Raw genomic sequence first — 21,087 nt, 5'->3', positions numbered from 1 at the left:
TCACTCTCACAAGATCATGCAAAGATGTACAAACACACATGCATTATCTATTATGCAATGATAAGAACTGATTTCTTTACAGTATGAGAGAAGAAAGAGGGGAAATCAGCCTTTCTCCATCGTTGAACAGTAGTACATGGATAGGGCTTGCTTCTTGTTGCTAAAATGGAAGAAGGGGCTAGTTTCTGGCTATCTGTGGGTGCTGTACATGAGTTTACAACAAAGAAAAATGATGCTGAATGAAAAAAAACGAGCTCTTATTTATAGGAGACGGAAGAGCTAGTACAAAAAAGGGAAAGTGGAGTAGCACAAGACAAGTGTCCAGCCACATGTCATGAGATGTGACAAGTGGTGGGACACTTGGAAACTTGTGTGACAAGTGTCTTGACACTTGTCTTTTCTCTATGGCCTTCCTTTTTGGGCTGAATACTGTCAAGAATAGAAACAACCAAATTTAGTAAGCACAGTCAGAGTACAGAACTTACTATTTTTAGAATGACATCCCTATTTTTTAGGACTAGCATTTTTAGGCTAATTCGAGGCTCCTAAAATTTAGGGATCTCCTAAAATTTAGGGATCCCCCCAATATGGGTGTCATATGAAAGCTTTTTCCGTGTACATCGCAAAAACAGTATCAGAATCTTCATGTGACTTTCCTATGCAAAGAAATGTGCATTTCAAGCTTTCAGCCCACACATGCACATTATATAAGCATTTCATGATCATGCCATCTTGTTGATTATAACTGTCTGTTCTGGTGGATCTAGCCCACACTTCAAGGTATCAATCTTTTCTGTGTGCGAGTCTAACCCTGATATGCATGAGTTCTGGTCACAGGTGCCCAATCGGGCCATGTAGGTGGAAGTGTGAACTATCTTTTTTCTAATCCACCGCGTGGGTCCACCATAACCTGTGACCACTTAATCAGTGGCCAGCTCCAATGCACTTTTCTTTATATCTAATTAGTGCAAAGTAAATAAATTTAGTAAATCATTATATAGACAAATTAATGAAAAAGGATACAAATTCTGTTTCTATAGAGTTGTGACATTGCCGTATGCACTCTGGGTTTCCTCTGCAAACCCTACTGTCTCTTTGGTTTGCTTCCGCAACAGTCATTTCTTGACATGGTATTAGAGCTAGAGATGCTTAGAGAGCCACAAAGGTCTACATCAGAGCAGGCAAAGACAGGTTGCGAGATTTGCATCATCTTCTGATTTCCTCATTATTTGTGCTGCATCATTGGGAGATACCTTTCTTTTCTTTTGCCACCCACCCTTCCTTTATAGGTCGCCACACCAGTACCATGGCTTCTCCACCAAGAAACGATTAGTCTATCGAGTGCTTCTACTGTGGCAAGAACAATCATTATTTATACTGCGTCATCGGGAGATACCTTTCTTTTCTTCTACTATCCACCCTCTCTTTACAGGTTGCCACACCGCTACCGTGGTTTCTCCACCACAAATGATTATTCTATCAGGTGCTCCTACTGTGGCAAGAACGGTCGTACCACCAAAGACTATTGACTTCGACCTTTACTTCCCATCCCATTGGAGTATATGTGTCTTCCACTAAGCATTCCTTGTGCCACCGCACATTTTTGGGCCATAGAGATCGTTTTGCATCGGCTCTTCGATTTCTATGCTCAAGGCAATAAGTCACATCCGACGTGCACTAAGTCCTCACAAGCAGACGGAGGCTCTAGGTGTTCACGAGGTGGTAAGCCCTCTTGGAGACCACCGCTCTGCGCTACGGAGGTTTTTCCCACCTTCTTTTGGGTTTAGTGGCTTCCATGGCCCCCTTTTTGTTAATTTGCATCTTCACTAGAAAGTGGTGGTTCGACTCATATCTCTTCTTTGACTTCATAGCTTGCTCCACTGAGAGGCTGCGACTGTTCCCCACCCTTGGTTGAACATGAGCCTCCTCCAAACCCACCCTCTTCTCCTTAGGTTCGCGAGGACACATCTGGTTGCTCTTAGACTTCTATTTCATCGTAGCTTTAGATCCCTCCTATGCTGCCATTGGCAGCATTTCCTTCGTTATGAGATGTTTCGGAGTTCGTACTCCTTGAGTGTTTGGATTCCCTATCCATCTCAAAGGGGGATTCATAATAAGGGGCTCTTCTTCCTTCGCCCTTGGAGGGGGCTTTCACTTCTTCTACGGCTTTAGAGGGGTTTTCTAATTCTCTAATTTCAAAGGGGGTTCCTACTCGCCCCTAAGTTTTTCACCCACTACCATTTACTCTCGAAGCGTGGTTCTCATTCGAGTAGTCCTTTTCTTTACTTCTACCCAATCTCTAAAGGATCTACCTTGATTGGGGCCTTGGATTTTCAGTCCAAACTTGGTGGCTAGGCCTTTGTATTCCTTCCAACATGGAGTCATGAAGTTGATGGCTTTTCTTCCAAGGTAGTATTTCAAGTTCTATTGCTCATCCAGTCTCTTGACTATCTTCATCGGTCTCCTTTTAGGTGGTATTCTCAAATTACAAGGTGGATCTTCTTCTCTTTATCTCACTCCTCTTTTGCACTCCTTTTTGGGCTCGAGAGAGAGTATCGAGAAACCCATTTTCTCAATTCATTCTGTTTTCTTCTTTGCCTTCAATTTTAGGGTTTCATTGTGTTCATAGTCCCAAAAAAGGGCTTGGAAACCCATTTTTGGGCCCCACCCTAGATTGTTTGGGGAGAGACTCTAGATAGTGTTTTGGTGTATTTATAGGTTGCCCTTGTCATTCATTTTGTACTATTGATTTATTCAATCAGTCACTTCTAGACACTCTCCATTAGTCCTTTGACAATCTTTCCCTCCATCTCTCTCCTATAGCTAGTGTTAGTCATCAAGCTTGCGTTTGCAGACTGAGAGGCTTCTCTGGTTGTCTCACTGCTCCAGGTACTTCTCATTATTCCTGTGTTTGTAGATTCAAAGGCTTCTTTGGTAGTTTCCTTGCTCTAGACATAGAAGTGGAAAATACCTTGAAATGCCTCTTTATAGGACTCGAAACACTGAAACGTGTAGAGGACTGAAATGCATATCCCTGTCCAAAACGTTTTTCCTTTGGGGGCAGAGCTGCCATGTGGTGTTTCCCCTTGGTGAAAGGTTTCGGTTCATTTTGTTTTCCAATAAGCCCGAAATGCTTTAAGCAAAACGTAGTATATTCTTTATGCTTTAAATGTGGTATTATTAATGGTTATGTTTTTTTACGCTTGTTAAGTATAGCATTATTAATAGTCATGTTCTTTATACTTTAAATGCGGTATTTAAGGTGTTATTAATCTGATGTTCTTTACGCTTTTTAATTGTCATGTTATTTGTAAGCATAGGGAAGAACGTGAGAATGACAATACTTTGAACTTAACCAACTCGATTAATTATCACCATGAAAATTACAAGAGAGAGAGAGAGAAGTCCACAGCACGTTGAGAGGGAAAATGACCCCTTTTCCTTTACAGAAATTAATTGAAACAAAACCATAGGTACGAAGTGCCTGAACCATATCCAAAATGTTGATTTACTGTAAGTTTAAAAATGAGGGTCTTGGTAACCCTAATTTTTGTAAACTCAAGCTTGCTTCTTTAGTGCTTGGTTAGATTAAACTAAGTAGAAAATGCTTCTTGGATGAGAGATAGATAGGTGAATACAAAGCATGTGGTTGAAATTTTACCATGAGAGCTATTCCAAATGAAAAGAGAGATCTCCAATATACAGGTGTGGGCTTGGGTGCTCAAAAATGAAAAGTAGAGGCTACAAATGATAATTGTTTTGTTGAAAATGACAAGTGTAGAGACACTTCTCTCTTTACAATAACGCATGCCATTTTCTAAATGTTGCTTATTATTTTTCTAGAGAAAGAAGCTTCCAAACCTTCTACGAAAAAAATCTCTTAAATGGTTAAGAATTTGAGATGATTATTGAGGACAAAATTGTTCCTTGCAAAACTTTGGAGTCTTTGACTTGAACAAAATTTCCATATGAGCAACTTTCAAAAATAGTAACCTTTTAAATTTTAGGAGTCGCTAAATTTAGCTTTTGGAGAGGTTCACCGGTTTATGTTTTGTTTCTTTGATCATGAGCATCAGGTTTTACTTTTTGAAACCACTCATTATATGGGCTTCTAGTCAATATGACTATCTAAGTATAAAAGTCTTAGTCATCTGAGCCTCCTGGTCAATCTGATCGCCCGACTAAATTTTTAATTTCTCTTGGGCATCTTGTCAATGAAGACGATTCAATATAATTATAAGGTGTTTTAGCTTTTGGTCGCTCTTAAACAGAAAGCTAAACATTTAATCATAACTTGAATCACTTAAATAATATAAATCGCCTTTTAAAATACATAAGTATCAAATTAATTTGGAATCATTGAGCCAATATATCTTGGTAACAATTGATATACAAAAGGTTTGTTATATATTTCCTTGTTGAAATTTGTCTTGTCGTTAGGACATTACTTTTAAGTATTTTTAATTCTATAGCTTTTTTATAAGCTGGAAGTATTTTTGGATAGTCTTTAAAATACTCTTCTGGCATCTATTTAGAATCTTAATGAGAGTGATTTTTAAATTTGAAAAGAAATTTTATAAAAATATTTTTTTCTCATTTCTTGATTATGTGAAAGACTATTTGCTCTAGTTAAAGTATTCCCTCCTATTCATTTACTTTAAGAGGATCTTCTATTACAGGTTTTGATGGTGGAGGCCCTTGATAAGGCTTTAGAAGATGGATATGAAAAGCATTGTGAATTCTTCAATGTTCTAGAAGTTGTAACCTATAACAAACATCATTAATTTTTTCAGTGTCTTGGCCTATAATTTCTTGTTGGAAGCTTAGTGACTTGGGATGAGGGCTTGTTAGAGCTTCGTAGGTGAGCTTTGTCAAATTTCAGCCACACCCAATCTTCTTCTTGTAAAATCATTTGCCTTCGAATCTTATATACTGCTTTCTTTTGTTTTTCTTGAGCTTCATGCAACTGTCGAAATATGACTCGAAGGCGGCATGTCGAAATATGACCAGCAATGTGGTCACCAACCACCAAGACGCAGGCAGAGAATGCCTACAAACACCTGGATCTGCCAAAACGCAAAGATAACTGATGTCGAGCACCAGAGAAGAGACCACCAGCACCAGGAAACAGCCCGGACAGAAGTCGCCAGCAGGAAATGTGCCGCCTGGAGTGGTAGCGACCAGCAGAACAGCAAAACGCAGCCTGTAGGGAGGTCGCCCAGCAGAAGGAGGGACAGCCTGGTGGAAAACGCAGGGTTTCTGCGTCGCTGGAGGATGTGGCAACCTCTGCAGTCAGCGTGGGCAGCAAAACGCAGGCTGAAAGGCCTCCTGTAGAAGTTGCCTGGCAGTTGTTGATCAGTTGGCAGCAGCAGTAGGGTATCTCACTCCTGAGGGTATGTCCTCCGTGCTCTCAATTAGGCGATGATACCGTGTGAGAGTGCGCAACGGAAGAAGAACACGAACACAGAGGAGAGGAGAGAGAAAGCAGAGAATGAAGGAAGAAAGTCTGCACTGACTGAGATGAATGCTGAATACACTGAAATGGACAGAGCAGTCCCTGCACGCAGCCCGGAGCGTCAGTGAGGGGACCAGGACAGACTGGAAGCAATGGCAGCACCAATGCCGGAGACGGAGATGACGGAGGCAGTGCTGAACCTGCAGAGCACAACGCTGGAATGACTGGGGGGGCTGCTATATATAGCCCCCAGGCCAGAAAACTGGCTGACCTGCCAAATCTGGCCGACCTGGCCAGATTTGGCCGACCAGCCAAATCTGGCCGACTTTGGCCAGATCTGGCCGACCTGCCCAGAAAATGGGCCGACTACAGAAAAACAGCCCAGTTTGGGCTGTATGACACCCACAGGCTGCAGACTAACCAGGACAGCCACTAAAATGACTGACAGAGCTCCTCTGTCTCCTGTCAGACTCTGACAGGAGCTCACAACCAGGAGATGACAGACTGAGAATGATAAAGAGCAGGCTAACAGCAACTGCCTATAAATATCAATTGTCATTTCAGCTTTCCTTGACCATTTCTAGCCAGGGGAAGGAGCTCACATTATTAGCCTCGGACCCAACTAGAAGCCAAATGATTGATCACGTGCATGATATGAGCTATAATGATCGAGAGTTGAGAGATGTGGAAATTGTGCAACTAACCTCCATTGAGCCATGTGACACATAGCATGAGTCACTTGTTCAAGACCCCATTGCTGAAGAGCCTCTTGAGGAAATGGTTTCCTACTTTTGATTACATGGATCCCCAGGATTTTGTTGAACAGGAGGAGGAAGTCGCAGAGGAAACATAAGAGCCACCACCAGTACTACTTGCCATGGCATCTGAGGTTCACGAGCGCTTTGATAGGATGGTTCAGGTCCTTCGGGCTACCCTCTAGGATGTGCCAAAGTATCCCATTGATATGCAAGGTATTGAGACACAAAGAGAGGATCTAAATGTACCCAGCCATTAAGACCTATCATAACAAGTAAAAGGAGGAGACCATAATTTTTTATTTCATTCTATGAAGATCAAAGTATGTAAATAAGAATGTTTTCTAATGCATTTGGTGCTCTTAGCGTGTTAGGTGCACATGAGGGGCTAGTCAACTGGATTTAATGTTGCATATTAGTTAAGTTGGAATTGCAGTAATATGAAAGTATAAAACATTGCAATGCTTAAGGGAAAGACATGTCTACAACCTAGTGGAGGTTTGAGGAAAGAAAAGTCAAAGGTAAAGTTTTTAGGAGATACTTGGTGAAAGTTCAGAATTATTCACTGATGAATACCAAATGGATGGACGAAGATGACTTGGCAGACCATCCTCAATTTTGTAGCTTTACCTAGATGCCTTTTAGTTAGAGCCGACTTTAGTTTGGGCTGAGTCAAGTTCAACAGAGTAGGAGTTCCGAGTATTGCCTGTTGCTCAAGGGAGAGGTAACACTTTTACTCCGCTAATTGTTTGGATAGCTCTCATATGTAGTGGATCTCGGATATATTTAGCATGCATCCAAGGTACTGTGCTGACAATATGTTTGCCATGAGTCCACTACTTAGTGTATTAGTCATTGTGAGATGTATATAGATGAGAGTAAGTTTCTCGCGGACACTGGAACTATACTTTTGCATCAAATACCATATTAGAGGATTTGCGAATCTCCCAAGTTCCACTTTCAAATAAGGAGTAAAGATTTGACCAAGTGGCTAAATCTTAACTCCATATTTGAGAGTGGGACTCGGGGGAATTACTTATATAGTATATAGGGAAAATTTCACCTTCAAGTAAGGGGATAAGATTTTTGATCATGTGTCCAAATATTAATCACATTAGAAATTTCCAAACTTAATGAAAATTCCTAAATTCTTAAACATGTGTTTATCAGCTTATGATCAATTTGGCATTAATTTTGCCTCAATTTTAAGGTGAAAATTCTGATCAATTTCAGCTTAGTTTTTGATAAGTTTGAGAACCATTTATGGTCTCTTTTGAGATTAGTTTTGCATACGTTTTTGCATTGATTGTTGGTCAGTTTTTGCAATGAGTTTGTGACGAGTTTGGGGTCACATTTGCAATAGTATTTGATCACTTCTTAGATCAGCAAGTGATCAGTTTATGATTAGATTATGCTTAGTTTTCAATGGCTTACAGTTGGTTTCATGGACAACAATATGTTAGTAAATGCCATTGATAGTTTGAGTCATGGTTTATTGTGAATTGATGGTTTTCTATGGTTGATGGTCAGAGTAGTTGAGAAACATGTTATGGATGTATCCAATGAGTTTCTAGCAACAATTTTGGATTGGTTTTCAGTTTTATGTTATGTATATGCTGGCTGAAAATTTTTAACAGGTTTGGAGCATGTAGCATGGTTGGACAATAGTGCACAATGTTGTGATTGTGATGCCTTGTGGAAATTCCAATGTAGTATGTTTTTTCTTTGACACAATGCAATGTAATCAAGGACGATTGCATGGATTTCAAGGGGGAGGTTTGTCACGGGGACATGAAATTTTGCCTAGGTGTTGACTTTCATGTTACTTTTGCCCCCACAGCTTGCATGGCGACTATTCATGCTGCTCTTGCTTTGGCTGGTCTTAGGCAATGGCCAATTTTTCAGTCGGATGCGAAGTCGGCTTTCTTGAATGGTGATTTGAAGGAGGAGATCTATGTAGAGTAGCCTCTTGGCTTTGGTTCCTTAGATGGAAAGGTTTATAGGTTGAAGAAGGCCTTGCATGGCTTGAAGTAGGTTCCGCATGCTTGAAACGAGAAGATTGATTCGTTTCTCCAAGCAAAGTTGCAATATTTGTGCTCTAGGGCCAATCCGTAGCTTTATGTGCACACTTCTGAGGGTGGCCGTGTATTGTTTGTTTTGTATGTTGATGACTTGATTGTTACAGGTGATCATGCCCAGAAGGTCGATGAGACGAAGGTAATCCTACATCAGAAGTTCGAGATGACGGATTTAGGACTTCTCCATTTTTTTTTTTTGATTTTCATCTCTCAGCAGAGATATGTACAGGAGCTCTTGGTGACTTTTGAGATGGAGGATTGTCGGTCCATTTTTACTCCTATGGATCCATACTGGAAGGCCACTTCTCATGCTGATTCTCCTTTGGCAGATGCTACTCGCTATTGTCAGCTAGTTGGATCATTGATTTGGCTCCTCAACACACGGATTGATCTATGTTTTGTTATAGGTCTCTTAGTTGGGTTCATAAGTGCACCTCGGTAGGAGCATTGGTTGGTTGCTCAGAGGATACTACGGTATTTGCGGGGGACCTCCGACTTAGGGATTTATTATCCAGCAGGCATAGGTGTTTTAGCTCTTGTTCTTGCAGGTTGGAGCGATTCGGATTGGGCTGGCGATGTGGACCACCGTCGGTCTACTACAGGCTATTGTTTTACCTTGGGTGTTGGTGTTATCTCTTGGAGTAGCAAGAAGCAACCCATGGTAGCCCTATCTTCGACTGAGGTAGAGTATCGGGCTGCGTCTTCTACCACATGTGAGATTGTGGGGCTTTGGCAGTTGTTGGAGGAGCTTGGTTGCCTCCAAACTCGTCCTACTATCTTGCAGTGCGACAACGAGAGTGGCATTGCTTTGGCATGGAATCCCGTATTCCATGCCCGGACAAAGCATATAGAGATCTAGTATCACTTCATTAGGGAGAAGCTTTTGGATGCGACCATCGATGTGGAATATTGTAAGTCTGAAGACAATCTTGCAAATTTGTTTACAAAGGCACTTTCCCAGGCTTTGCTTCTTTGACATTCCAGATTCCTCTGTCTGCTGCCTTGTCTAGGATTTGAGAGGGGGTGTTGAGAGTCATCTCTTGCACCACGTCAGCAGTGCCATGTGGCGGTTTGCTATGTGGCAGTAGTTAGACTGTCCACTGCAGTCTGTTGTATTAAATGTAGCCGACGTGGTTATTTTGGGTCATTTTTGAGACATTCTTTTCAGCCTTTATAGGGCTGATTTTCCAGCGGTCTTGTACACTTGTATCTAACAAATTTCAGCCTGCTGGTGACGGAGACTGCACTCGGGGCTGACGAAGATCGAGGTCCTCCTGGTGGAGACATATGCAAATATTTTCTCTGCGCTTGTGTATAATCCTGCATCCTTATACATCATTTTTCACTGCAGATTTTCTGCGTTTCACTGTCTCTTTCTCTCTTGTCTCCGATGGCTGGGCTGATTACCAATGGTTGGAAAATTGCAGTAGCAACTCTCTCTTCCTCCCCCAACCTCCACAATGCTTAGAATGGCCGCAATGAGCTTTCATCAACCTCCAACAGCCTTTCCCTCACTTGCATGGGCAAGCTTTGCCAAGTACATAGAAATAAGAAACAACAGGAACGGCCCTTGGCACGTTGAATTGCCGTCCTTGTCACAAAACTGTAATGGCACACGTTCTAAAACTGTGGAATATTCCCTATCCCGTTTCGAACAAGGAATGCAACAGGAAACACGCTCCTTGCTTCGTTCTTTGTGCGAAATGGGACAGGCCATGCCATGTGGCATCCCACTTACCTCCTGTTGCTCCCGCTTGCTCGTCGCTCTTGTGCGCTCCTGCCTGCCTGCGATTGCACGGTCTTGCCTACCTCTTGTCTGCTGCACATCCTGCCCATCTCTTGTTTGTTGCAGCTTGCCCTAGGCCCCCGTTGCTCCAATGGCCAGCCCCTCGTGTGCTCCAACGTCTCTTCTCTTCTTTCTTCTCTCTTCTCTTTCTTCGTCTCCTCTTTTCTTCCTTCTTCTCCAAGTTCCAAGTTCTCCATTCTTCTCCTCTTTTCTTCTTTCTTCTTCCTTTTCTCATTTTCCCTTCTCTCTTCTAAGTGCCAAGTTCTCAACTTCTTTGTGGGGCTTGGACCCTTACTCTTGACTCTTGAGCCTTCTCCCTTCTCGAGACTCAAGTTCTCACTTTTCTCGAGCCATTTTTATTTCAATTTTCAGCCTGAAATGGTTTTATCTTCTCGCCCCGCTCGTCGGGCCGGTGGTTGAGGAAGAAGGTCCAATGATTGGTCATAGTGGAAAGAAGTAAATCCTGACCGCCCATTGAGTGGTGGAGAATCTTGACCATGGGCTTACAAGCTTTGCCCATAGAAGGGAACTAGTAGAGCAAACTAGGTAATCGGTTGAACCGAGTATTTCTATTTCGAATTTTAATTGATTTTAATTTTTCAAAGTTACCTAACTATTAGAATATGGAATATAAATTGCCATTTGTTCTGTTTTATACATAATCAAGTCCGAGCTCATCTCCTATATGAGCCAAATTTAGAGGTATAGTTTTGTCCTAATGTGACCTTGGAGAAGCAAAGGGAGTTTCGTGTCCGTGTAGCAAGTCAATAAGCTTATCTTGCATTTAGACCACGACGTGTTGTAGTTAACCTTGCAACTTTTGTGACACCATCCCCATCAGATGTGTCTAGAGCAAGGTCAGTGTCAGTAAGTGCTACCTCCACACCTACTATAGACATTGCATTGGCCATGGCATCAATAATGCCATATGTTGCACGTAGACAGAGCATACTTGATGCTAGTTGGAATCCCAAGAAGAAGGAAGAGGTGGATACATTAGTGGCATGTTTTTTTATCATGACCACATTCAATTTTCTGCAGTCAAGTCAGAGTATTTTAAATTGATGTGCAAGAAGATTGGTGAGTATGGCCCTTCGTATGTACCTTCATCATCAGAGACCTTATACACCACTTTGCTCGACAAGGAAAAGCGTCTTATTGAGTAAGCATTAGTGACTAGAAAGAGCCTGGGGCTAATAATGGAGTTTCCTTGCTGATGGTTGGAGTGATACACGGAAGCTATCCATTCATGGTATGGTTGGTTATTATTGCGGAAAAATGTATTTGATATCTTCACATGATGCATCGGGGACAGGAAAGCCCACAGATGTACTTGCAGCAGAGTGGATTACATGTATTGAGCTTATTGCCCCAGAGCATGTTGTGAGATTTGTTGTAGATGGAGAGCCCACAAATAGAGCAGTAGGTGCTATGATCCAGTGATATTATCCGTATATCACAGTTTCATATTGTATGGCTCATTGCTTGAATAATCTACTAAAGGATATTGATAACTTGTCATGGATTGCACCTGTCATAGAGCAAGGAGCTCAAATGATTAGCTTTGTTTTGAATCACCAGTTTCTTCCTCATCAGTTCTCTTTGTGGTCGAAGAAGATACTTTTAAAATACTCTGATACCATATTTGCCTTTAATTTCTTGATGCTAGGAGATTAAGAGAATGCAGTGGTGCCTTGAGGCAATTATTTCTTAGTGATGAGTTCACCACATCAACATTGGTAGATACTCCTATATGTATCTTATGCTTGGAGAAAGCAAATAACTCCACTTTTTGGGATGATGTAAAGTGGATAGATGCTATGGTATCACCTATTGTGCATTTATTGAGGGTTATGGATGCTATACAACCTTGTATCGGCAAGGTATATGAGACTATGGATAGGTTGAATGAAAAGCTGCAGGAGTTAGCACCAAATGATGAGGCATATGAGGAGATACACTATTTAGTTGTGACGAGGGGGAACTCCTATAGCTCACCCATGCATGCAACTACATTTGTTGTGGATCTTGAGTTCCAAGGCAAGGGTCGAGAGAATGACACTGATGTTATGGATGCATAGAGACTTATATTGTCTCGTCCAGTGCCTGATTATAGCACTAGACGAAAGATCAGAGACCATCTTTCATGTTATAGGACCTTTCGAGGTTCTTTTGGTTGTGGGGATGCACATGAGGATTGTTGTAAGATTGGGGAAGCTTTGTGGTGGGAGGACTATGGTTCGGATGGTCTTGAGTTGCAGCAACTAGTCATCCATATTTTGAGTCAGTCAGTTAGCTCCTCTTGTTTGGAACAATTGTGGAGTAGATACGCTCATGAACTGTCTTGGTGTGGAGAGGGCAAATGATCTAGTATTCGTTAGTGCTAATTTGAGGATGTTATGTAACAGTATAATAACAAAGCCCGATCCATTCACATAGTGGGAGATGTAGCAAGAAGAGGAGAGACATGCTGATGTTGAGGGAGATGCAGCAGTTCATGGTACACATGATGATGAGGCTCATGATACATGACACATGTACATTGTATGATATTATGATCATTGATGATAGTGTGACACTTGGGCCGTTGTGCCATGCCGATATTATATTTGTACTTGTAGTCTTGTAGTTGTCCTTTGGGCTATTTTGGCATGCCGCATTTTGCTTCAGTCTAGAGATTAGACTTTATATTTGTAGTCTTTTTTGGGCAATGAGTATGTTCTTTCAAAGATTAGACTTCATATTTGTAATCTTTTAAGTTTTTTGGCAATAGAACCATGGGCATGTTCTTTCAGCTTAGACTTTAAAGGTTAGTTCATTGTTCATTGTTTTATCATTTATGGCCTATGTATCATGCATTTTATAATTGAATAGCTCAACTCTTGAGCCTTGTAAGTTGTAATTCAATTTCTAATGAGTAGTTTTAGAATGGTGCATGATATCTTTAAAGTTAAAATTTAAAATGATTTGTCCTTGTGGATTATGTACCTTGGTTTTAACACTCCATATGGATTATGAGTGAAATATTAATATTTTTTCATGAATTTTAATTTTTTAAATGTTGTTCCCGTTCCCAAGTCCCCGTTCCCTTCTAATTAGATTTCGTCAGTCGTTCACTTAATTTTCAGCGTTAGTAACTTTGAAAATTAATTTAAGCATTTGTCCTTGGCAAAAAAATTTAATGTGCCCATCCACAATTAAATGCACCATGCCATTTTGACTCCCAAGTAGTCTTGTGCATTAATTGACCCTTGATCTAGCATTAATTATTTAATCAATGCCTTGTTCCTTGTGTCACCCCACTGACACTTATTGGTCAAATAAATGCCCTAGGCGAAAACTAACACCAAGCTAGTACCTAACTAGTGTAACTTATTACAACTGTTGCCTTTGACAGAGCCTCACATCTCGGAGTCCTTGGCCCACCTTTGTAACTTAATTGACTTTCAAATCACATGTGCAACATTTCATTACTGCCCCAAGTGAAAGTGCCAAGCATAGTATTAATAATACACGGCCTTGTGAGACAGCGCTTGCTTAAGGATCTTCGTCCACCTTAAAGCAATCAAGGGAGAGTGTAATGCACTGAATCTAGGGGTTAAGTGCAACAATTAAGTAATCACCATGTCCTTGGAGGTGATCACCTTGCTTGCATTCTAAACCTGCATGTGTAATTGTTGAAGCTTGTTCACATACTCCCGCATAGAAGCAGACTTGCTTGGGTTCAAAGTTCACATGTGCACCTCCAAAGAAACCCTCGCTCGTAGTTGTTGCATTTTGAGTTTTTGGCACCTTTTTCATCAGCCTTTGCTCTGACTAGTGGATTTTGCACTTGGGATTTGTCTCTAATGGACAATACACTCCGACACTCTTCTTCAGCCCACTCCCATGAGAGTCATTGGCTGTTGGACTGCTTTTCCTTTAAGCATTGTGTACATTCATTCATTCATTATTCATTTAGGTTTATCTTTTTCTGTCTATTTTAGGGTTTTGTGTTTGGCATTTTTGTCCAAGTTGTGCTTTAGTTGCATTCATACATTCTGGGTTCTTTGTGTTTTTGTTCTAGTTATTGTGTTTTGGTCATGTTCTTATGTTCCGTGTTTCTATTTTTGCAGTTTGTGTTTTTGTTTGAGTTAGTATTATAGTTGTGTTCATACATTCCATGTTTTCCCAATGCAAACCCTAGCATATCTTAATAGGGGGCTATTATGTGGGAATTGAGGATTGATCATGTAGGGTGCAGTGTATGCTGGAATGGTGAGACTTCTAAGTCATCTAATATGCTTGAGGTTCTCGGAATAAAGAAAGAAATACTAGAAGAGGCGCAAAGGTTTTTGGGCTGATCTGTTGTCAGTTTCCAGGTGAATTATGCAATTGTGCAAGAGCAATTCCATGTGTGTTGTGCTATCTAATCTTGTTGTTAAGTGCTGGATTTGAATGATAATATAATTGTCTATTTCCTTTTAAATATTGAAGGCTGATTTCAGCACAACATTTGAGAAGATACTTGGTGGCTGCAAAACCTAGATAAAGAAACCAAGTCACATTAGCCCATAATTACAGCGTTTATTATCACTAGAGCTAGGTCAAGCATGTCTGCATCCTCAATAGTATCTAGTCTGGATCACATGGAGTACCCATAATGCTTTCTAGGTGTTTTTGTTCTTGGTTGCTTACTCGTGATTTGAGAGAGGGTCTTAGTAATGCCATATCCAAACTTCTACATGTGCTTTTACTGTTGTTTGCTGACCTGATTTATGGCCAACAAACAGTTTTTAGACTGCCTTAGTTTTTGACCTATACCAGGCTTGGGCAAGTCACTGGTATTTGCAAATTCTTTATGATGGAGGGATGCAGCCTGTGGAGTGTGTGGCTAGAGATCTTGTGCAATCCAACAGTTGTATCTCATATACGCTTGTTATATTGTCATCTTACTCTTGCATCTATGCTTTGGTCTTATTGTTTCATGTTTCCTAATCTTGTGTGCTATTTCACTTATTATTCTTCCATGCCTCACACTCCTTACAAAGGATACCTTGTCTGTAGTCTTGTAGTGATACCCCACTACAACAGTTAATTAACTTCTCAGCTCTGTAGCAGCTTTGAAGCATTCTTGTGCTTGTTTGCTTTCCTTTGCTCTATCCATAGTTAGACCCTGTCCAGTTATCACAATTGCTCAATTATGAGCCTAGCAATCTAAAATTGAGCTTCGAAATCTCAGCCCTAAGCTGGAGTTGATGTTTGGTAATGCCTGTTTACTCTAAGCAAGTTTGAACTCGTGTCAAATGTTCCTGTTTGTATAGAGAATAGACTTTATTTTCTGTGCACGGATAATTTAACATGGCTTAACAAAGAAACATAGTTTTAGGTCCATGTCCATTATTTGCAGAAATATTCTAATTGTTTTTCAGTTTGGCCTACTGCTTTAGCTCTATACGGTTGTATAAATTTTTGGTTTCTCTTAGCTATCCTTTCAATCTTAGCTTACCTGCCGGTATGTGATATTCCTGTTAGAGTATATATTTTTAGTGTGGTTACAAGATATTTCCCCTTTGACAGATGCAGAGTTCAGAAATACTGGTCTGGAAAGGTCTGATCGGCTCTCGAAAGACCTGGAATGGTTTAAAAGTCAAGGCTATGATATTCCTGAACCTGGTGAAGCTGGGCTGTCTTATTCAGCTTATCTGGATGAACTTGCTGAAAAGGATCCTCCTGCTTTTATCTGTCACTTCTACAATGTGTACTTTGCACATTCAGCAGGGGGACGGATGATAGGAAAGCAGGTCAAGTAGTTTTGAGTTTAGAAACTTTTCCAAGTTGTCTATTGAAGGTTAAATAAGTCAGACAGGTTTTTGTGTGTTTTTAAATAGGTTTCTGATAAGATACTTGGAGGTGCTGAACTGGAATTCTATAAGTATGATGGTGATCTCAAGGAAATCTTGGCTGCTGTAAAGGAGAAACTGAACAAAGTAGCTGAGGTAAATGTGTCTGATACTTTTCTGTGTATTGCGTTGTTCTGATCAATGTGTTGCTAAAGAGTGCCGTGAGACCACACTGTTGTGCAGTGTAGATTTGCCCTAAAGGTTTTTTGACATTGGTCCATTTACAAATTGTTTTTAAAACTATTTGAAATCTAGGCTTATGACCACCATTTTTCAGGGCTGGACAAGAGAACAAAAAAACCATTGTCTTGAAGAGACAGAAAAGTCTTTCAAGAATTCAGGCAAACTCCTACGATTAATTGTATCATAAACAAAGAATGTGATCATTCCTGACTTTGATTGTTTTCCACTTGTAATTGATTGAAAATATCAACTCCTCAAAGAGTTATACTGGCTAAGAGCAAATGTTGGAAGAGATGGTTGTAAAAAAGTATGCTGATTAAGTGTGATGCTTCACTGAATGTTTTCAGATTTCATCTTACCACTTCCATCTGCTTGTACAAAAAATAAATGAATGACCTTTTTGAAAACCACGAATCTTGAAGTTCCAGAAGTTTTCTTATCATCACATGTGCTTCTCATATCTCTTGTACAAACTGCCTCACAGGAAGTGTGACGTTTTGGATATGATGGCAGAAAGTGTTTATACTCAGATTTGGAGAAACTAATGGAGCTGCCATGTCACCATGCATTCACTAGAATTTTCATACACGAGTCACGACTTCTATTCATTTGTTTTCTGCAATAACCAAATGTTTTTTTACAAGTGAATGCAGCATGTTTTCTTAGACATTCATTAGAGCCTCTGATTGTCATTTTCCATGTATAGTTTTTTTTTTTCGTGAGGGCATCTTATCAGTTCATATTTTGATATGTATGCATTGCTATCCCATGGAGTTGACAACTGTTAGACTTTGACAATCATTGGTTTAAAACTCCAAATCTTTGAAAAAGAGATCTTGAAGGTCATTCAAAGGATGAAAGAATTTTGTAATGGGAATATAACCTCTCAAAAGGCAAAACAAAAATTTTAGCTGATTAACTGGGAAAAACTAGTAGCAGAGAGTTGGATAGTATACAGTGCTAAAGGTGGCAGTAAAGCCCCTAGAAAGGACATCTTTGACAATAGATATAGACTAGGTGCAACTGAGGTCTCATTTTCACCATTTAAGAGGGGTAACTGCCAAACCACGTGTCAGTGAGCATTGGCAAGTTTAATAACAAGAAGTTGAATGCAGCAAAAGGATAGGCATTGCAATTTAAGAGTCCAATCACATATGAAGATCATTATCTGGCACTAATGGGGGAGCTTTTGAGGGCCTAATATTACTCATCTTACATAAATTTTCCAAACTAGTGTGAGGTGCAAGGAAGTGGATTGTACTTGAGAACACTCTACACTTCTTCATATGATGAATCACCTTGTCAATGTGTATTGTTTGGTTGCATACAAGGCTTGCTTGTTTAGAAATGAGTACACCCCCTACAAGCAAACAAGAGCTCCAAATCACAACTCTCAATCTGAATCCTCTCTTCTACTCAAGCTTCACATGATGCTCTTGCACACATGCAATTAGATGCTCTAGGTTGAAGATGGTGATGAAAAGCAAGTAGAAGGAGACCGAGCAAAATGTTAAGTCCTCTTCCACATACATGAGTGCATGTCCAACTCCACAATGGTGAAGATATGAAGAAAGAAGCTCAATAGCGGTGACAATGATTATGGTGATGGTTGCAAGTCTCTATGTGTTTGTGCTTGCATGTCTCTCTCATAGTAAATGCAAGATTGGATCATGGTGATGGCTGCAAGTCTTTGTGTGTTCATACTTGCATGCGTCTCTCATAGTAAATGCAAGATTGGATTTTGGTTGAGAATGATGATGCCTTGCCCTTTGCATACAATCGTTTGTATTCTAAGAAGGAGAAAAGGAAAAAGATTAAGCAACCAAGCTTTGCACATAGAATAATGATTTCTCATTGCTTTGTCCATCTTATATACATAGGGTTTTAATTGGCAGCCACTTGTTTGATCCTAGCCTTTATGTTTGATTGCTTAACCTAATTACAATGCTTGTAGGCCTCTTTGGTCCATCTCTAGAATGAAATAGGGGGTGTAAATTTATTAATGGGAAGATGGGTGAATGAATATGTGATTGGAAAATGTGTCAATAACAAGTCTAAGTAGGCTTGGGTTGTCTTTCCCTTGACGTGCCCCAAAACATAAGGTGGGGGAAATGGGGGTTAGAGATGGAGCCATCTAGTCAATGCCACTGGGCACCTCCAAATTGAGGATCCCTATGCTCAGTGTAAGCGTGTGCATCTACCTATCTAAATTGAAGCATTTGCATTCTTTATTTCTCTGTTTTCTCTTTTATTAAAGGTAGTGCTAATAGTCATTGGGGTGATTGTTCAAGTAGTTCTTGCTCATGAGGTAATCCTTCATAGCCAATCTTGCTATCAATGGTGTCCTTGGAAGGAATGGGCGGCTAAAAAGGGCAAATTTACTAGCATTCGTGTCCTCTAATAGCTCCAAGAAAAAAGGTGGTAGTATAGTGGTATGAAGCATAAGCCTCACCATGGTCTACCTCGGTGTTGACATCAAAAGCGGGAAGGGGGGGTTGAAACCATCCTTCTCCCAATTGGATTTGACATTGACGGTCAATGGAGAATTGCACCTCCCATGCTCCTTTGGGTTGCAGTTTTGTTTGTCTTTCAAGGAAGGTAACGTAGGATTCTCTTTCTCCTTATTGGGTGCTTCACAAAAGGCAAATCATGCATCTTTGTTAATATCTAGAATATTACTGCTCCATGTTGGTTGCACTCAAACCTCCTTTGTCTTTAATAAAAACTTGTATCAAGAAAAAGGAAAACTTGTCATTCCAAGTCCTAGAATCTTGATAATTTTCAAAAGCTTCCTTTTCAACTTGGCTAACCCATCTCCCTATTGTGAAGGGTTTTGTTTGAATGAACTTGTTTACAATATAGATTGGTAGAGCTCTCTTTGAACAAACTAGTAAAGGATATGAGAGGTTTCTTCATGACATCCACAACTTATTTAATATCTTTAATATCGATGGCCAATGGAGAATCGCACCTCTCATGCTCCTTTGGGTTGCAGTTTTGTTTGTCTTTCAAGGAAGGTAACATAGGATTCTCTTTCTTCTTATTGGGTGCTTCACAAAAGGAAAATCATGCATCTTTGTTAATATCTAGAATATTACTGCTCCATGTTGTTTGCACTCAAACCTCCTTTGTCTTTAATAAAAACTTGTATTACGAAAAAGGAAAACTTGTCATTCCAAGTCCTAGAATCTTGATAATTTTCGAAAGCTTCCTTTTCAACTTGGCTAACCCATCTCCCTATTGTGAAGGGTTTTGTTTGAATGAACTTGTTTACAATATAGATTGGTAGAGCTCTCTTTGAACAAACTAGTAAAGGATATGAGGGGTTTCTTCATGACATCCACATCGCCATCTACTAGGATAAATCTACAAACTCTATTTGCTCATAAAATATATTTAAAATGGCAAATATGTTAATCTCCACAATTAATAGCCAACAACTAAAAACACATATATACAAGCATACAACACAAAGAATGGTCTACGGAAAAAAGATTGACATGATCTATGCACACATGCAATTGATAGCTTCATCATGTGTAGACAAATATACATATATTCTCATACTCAAGGACACAAACGAAAAGAAAAATCAAGCACACCATCATCCAAAATACAAACACCAATAGTGATAGAACTAGACTAACAACCATAGGACATCAGACCACTCTAGGATAGAGGCGGGGAGGAACTATCATAAGAGACAAAAGAAACCAAGACATAGAGATAAAACCCATCCCACGTTTGTGCGTTTGTTTGTTGGAAGGTGTGTTGCAATGAGTGCTTACATAGTAAATGAGTTTCTTGTTAATGTGAAAAATTAACAATCGGTTCATTATTAAATTATCCCATTAATGCAAAATCATTTGATATTAATGCATTCCACTGATGGGGGTTGATTTTAGTTTTACAAATTAAGGGGTGTGAACCATGTGAGTGCATGCATTAGTGAATGACATGGCATATTTAGGTGGTGATTTCATCATACACACGAGAAACCATGACCATGGCTGGTAGTCCCCTATGGAATGCATAAGCTGTATGTAAATGAAGAAGTTCGATCCACTATCAAGAGGACCGATAGAAAAATGATAAGGGAAACAAAAAGAAAAACAAAAGGTTGTGTGCATTGCCTTCCTTTTCTTTTTGGTCTTTCAAAAAGATTTTTGTCTTCTTGATTTATATTTTGTTTGTTTTTTAAAATTTAGAATTAGATTGGCACATTTATTTGATTTGATGTGATGGAGCGTCGAGGTGTAGGTCGGGACAATGATTTGTGTTTTTTTTCTTTTTTCTTGTGTTTCTTCTTTGTTAAATATATTTAGGTATTTTTTTTCTTGGTTAAGTATCTTTTAATTTCTCATAAAAAAAGAGACCTCCCTAGTCCAAAGGTGACATTTTGTTTATGTTTGTTGTTTAATTTTTGATCGGTATATTTATCTGGTTTGATGTGATGAAGTGTTGGGGTGTAGATAGTGGTTGTAATTTGTGTTGCTTTCATTTTTTTGGTGTTTTTTTCTTTGTTAAGTATATTTAGGTATTTATGTTCTTGGTAAATTATTTTTAATTTTTAATTTTAAAAAAGAGACCTCCTTAGTCCAAAGTTGTCATTTTTTTTGTGTTTGTTTTTTTGATAAGTTAAACACCATAATAAAGCAAAAAAAATTTACCTTCACAAAAATTTAAAAAAAAACATGATGGAAAAGGTGAAAAGAAAGATACAATCATCATTTAATAAAAATAAAGTACCAAAAAAAGAAAAAAAAGCAAGTGTTACCATGGACAACCCACCCAAACACGAAGAAAACACAACACAATATGAAAATTAATATCACGAGTTTTGAAACTTGAAATGTGATGCCATAAAAAGGATAATGTGCAGTTTGATAGGATGAAAAAAATTAGAAGATCAAAATCCACTTCTAGAGTAAAGCTAGGGCAACCACAT

At 39.6% G+C, this 21,087-nt stretch overlaps 1 protein-coding gene across 1 annotated transcript in view; it reads left to right on the top strand.

Annotated features, from left to right (window-relative positions):
* The window catches only part of LOC148011372 (heme oxygenase 1, chloroplastic-like), a 39,923-nt gene extending 23,446 nt beyond the window's left edge, over window positions 1-16,477 (top strand). Inside the window, exons 2-4 of the mRNA XM_087670165.1 lie at window positions 15,634-15,857; window positions 15,945-16,052; window positions 16,234-16,477. Of these exons, the coding sequence (XP_087526291.1) occupies window positions 15,634-15,857; window positions 15,945-16,052; window positions 16,234-16,326 (425 nt within the window). The 3' untranslated portion in view covers window positions 16,327-16,477. The remainder of the gene's footprint in view (window positions 1-15,633; window positions 15,858-15,944; window positions 16,053-16,233) is intronic.
* The last annotated feature ends 4,610 nt before the right edge of the window (window positions 16,478-21,087 follow it).

This window comes from Lygodium microphyllum, chromosome 28 (assembly GCF_053477565.2).
Source record: "Lygodium microphyllum isolate KBCC chromosome 28, Lygodium_microphyllum_v1.1.10, whole genome shotgun sequence".
NCBI lineage: Eukaryota > Viridiplantae > Streptophyta > Polypodiopsida > Schizaeales > Lygodiaceae > Lygodium > Lygodium microphyllum.
The sequence above is the reverse complement of the archived record's forward strand: the minus strand, read 5'-3'. Positions and strand labels throughout refer to the sequence as shown.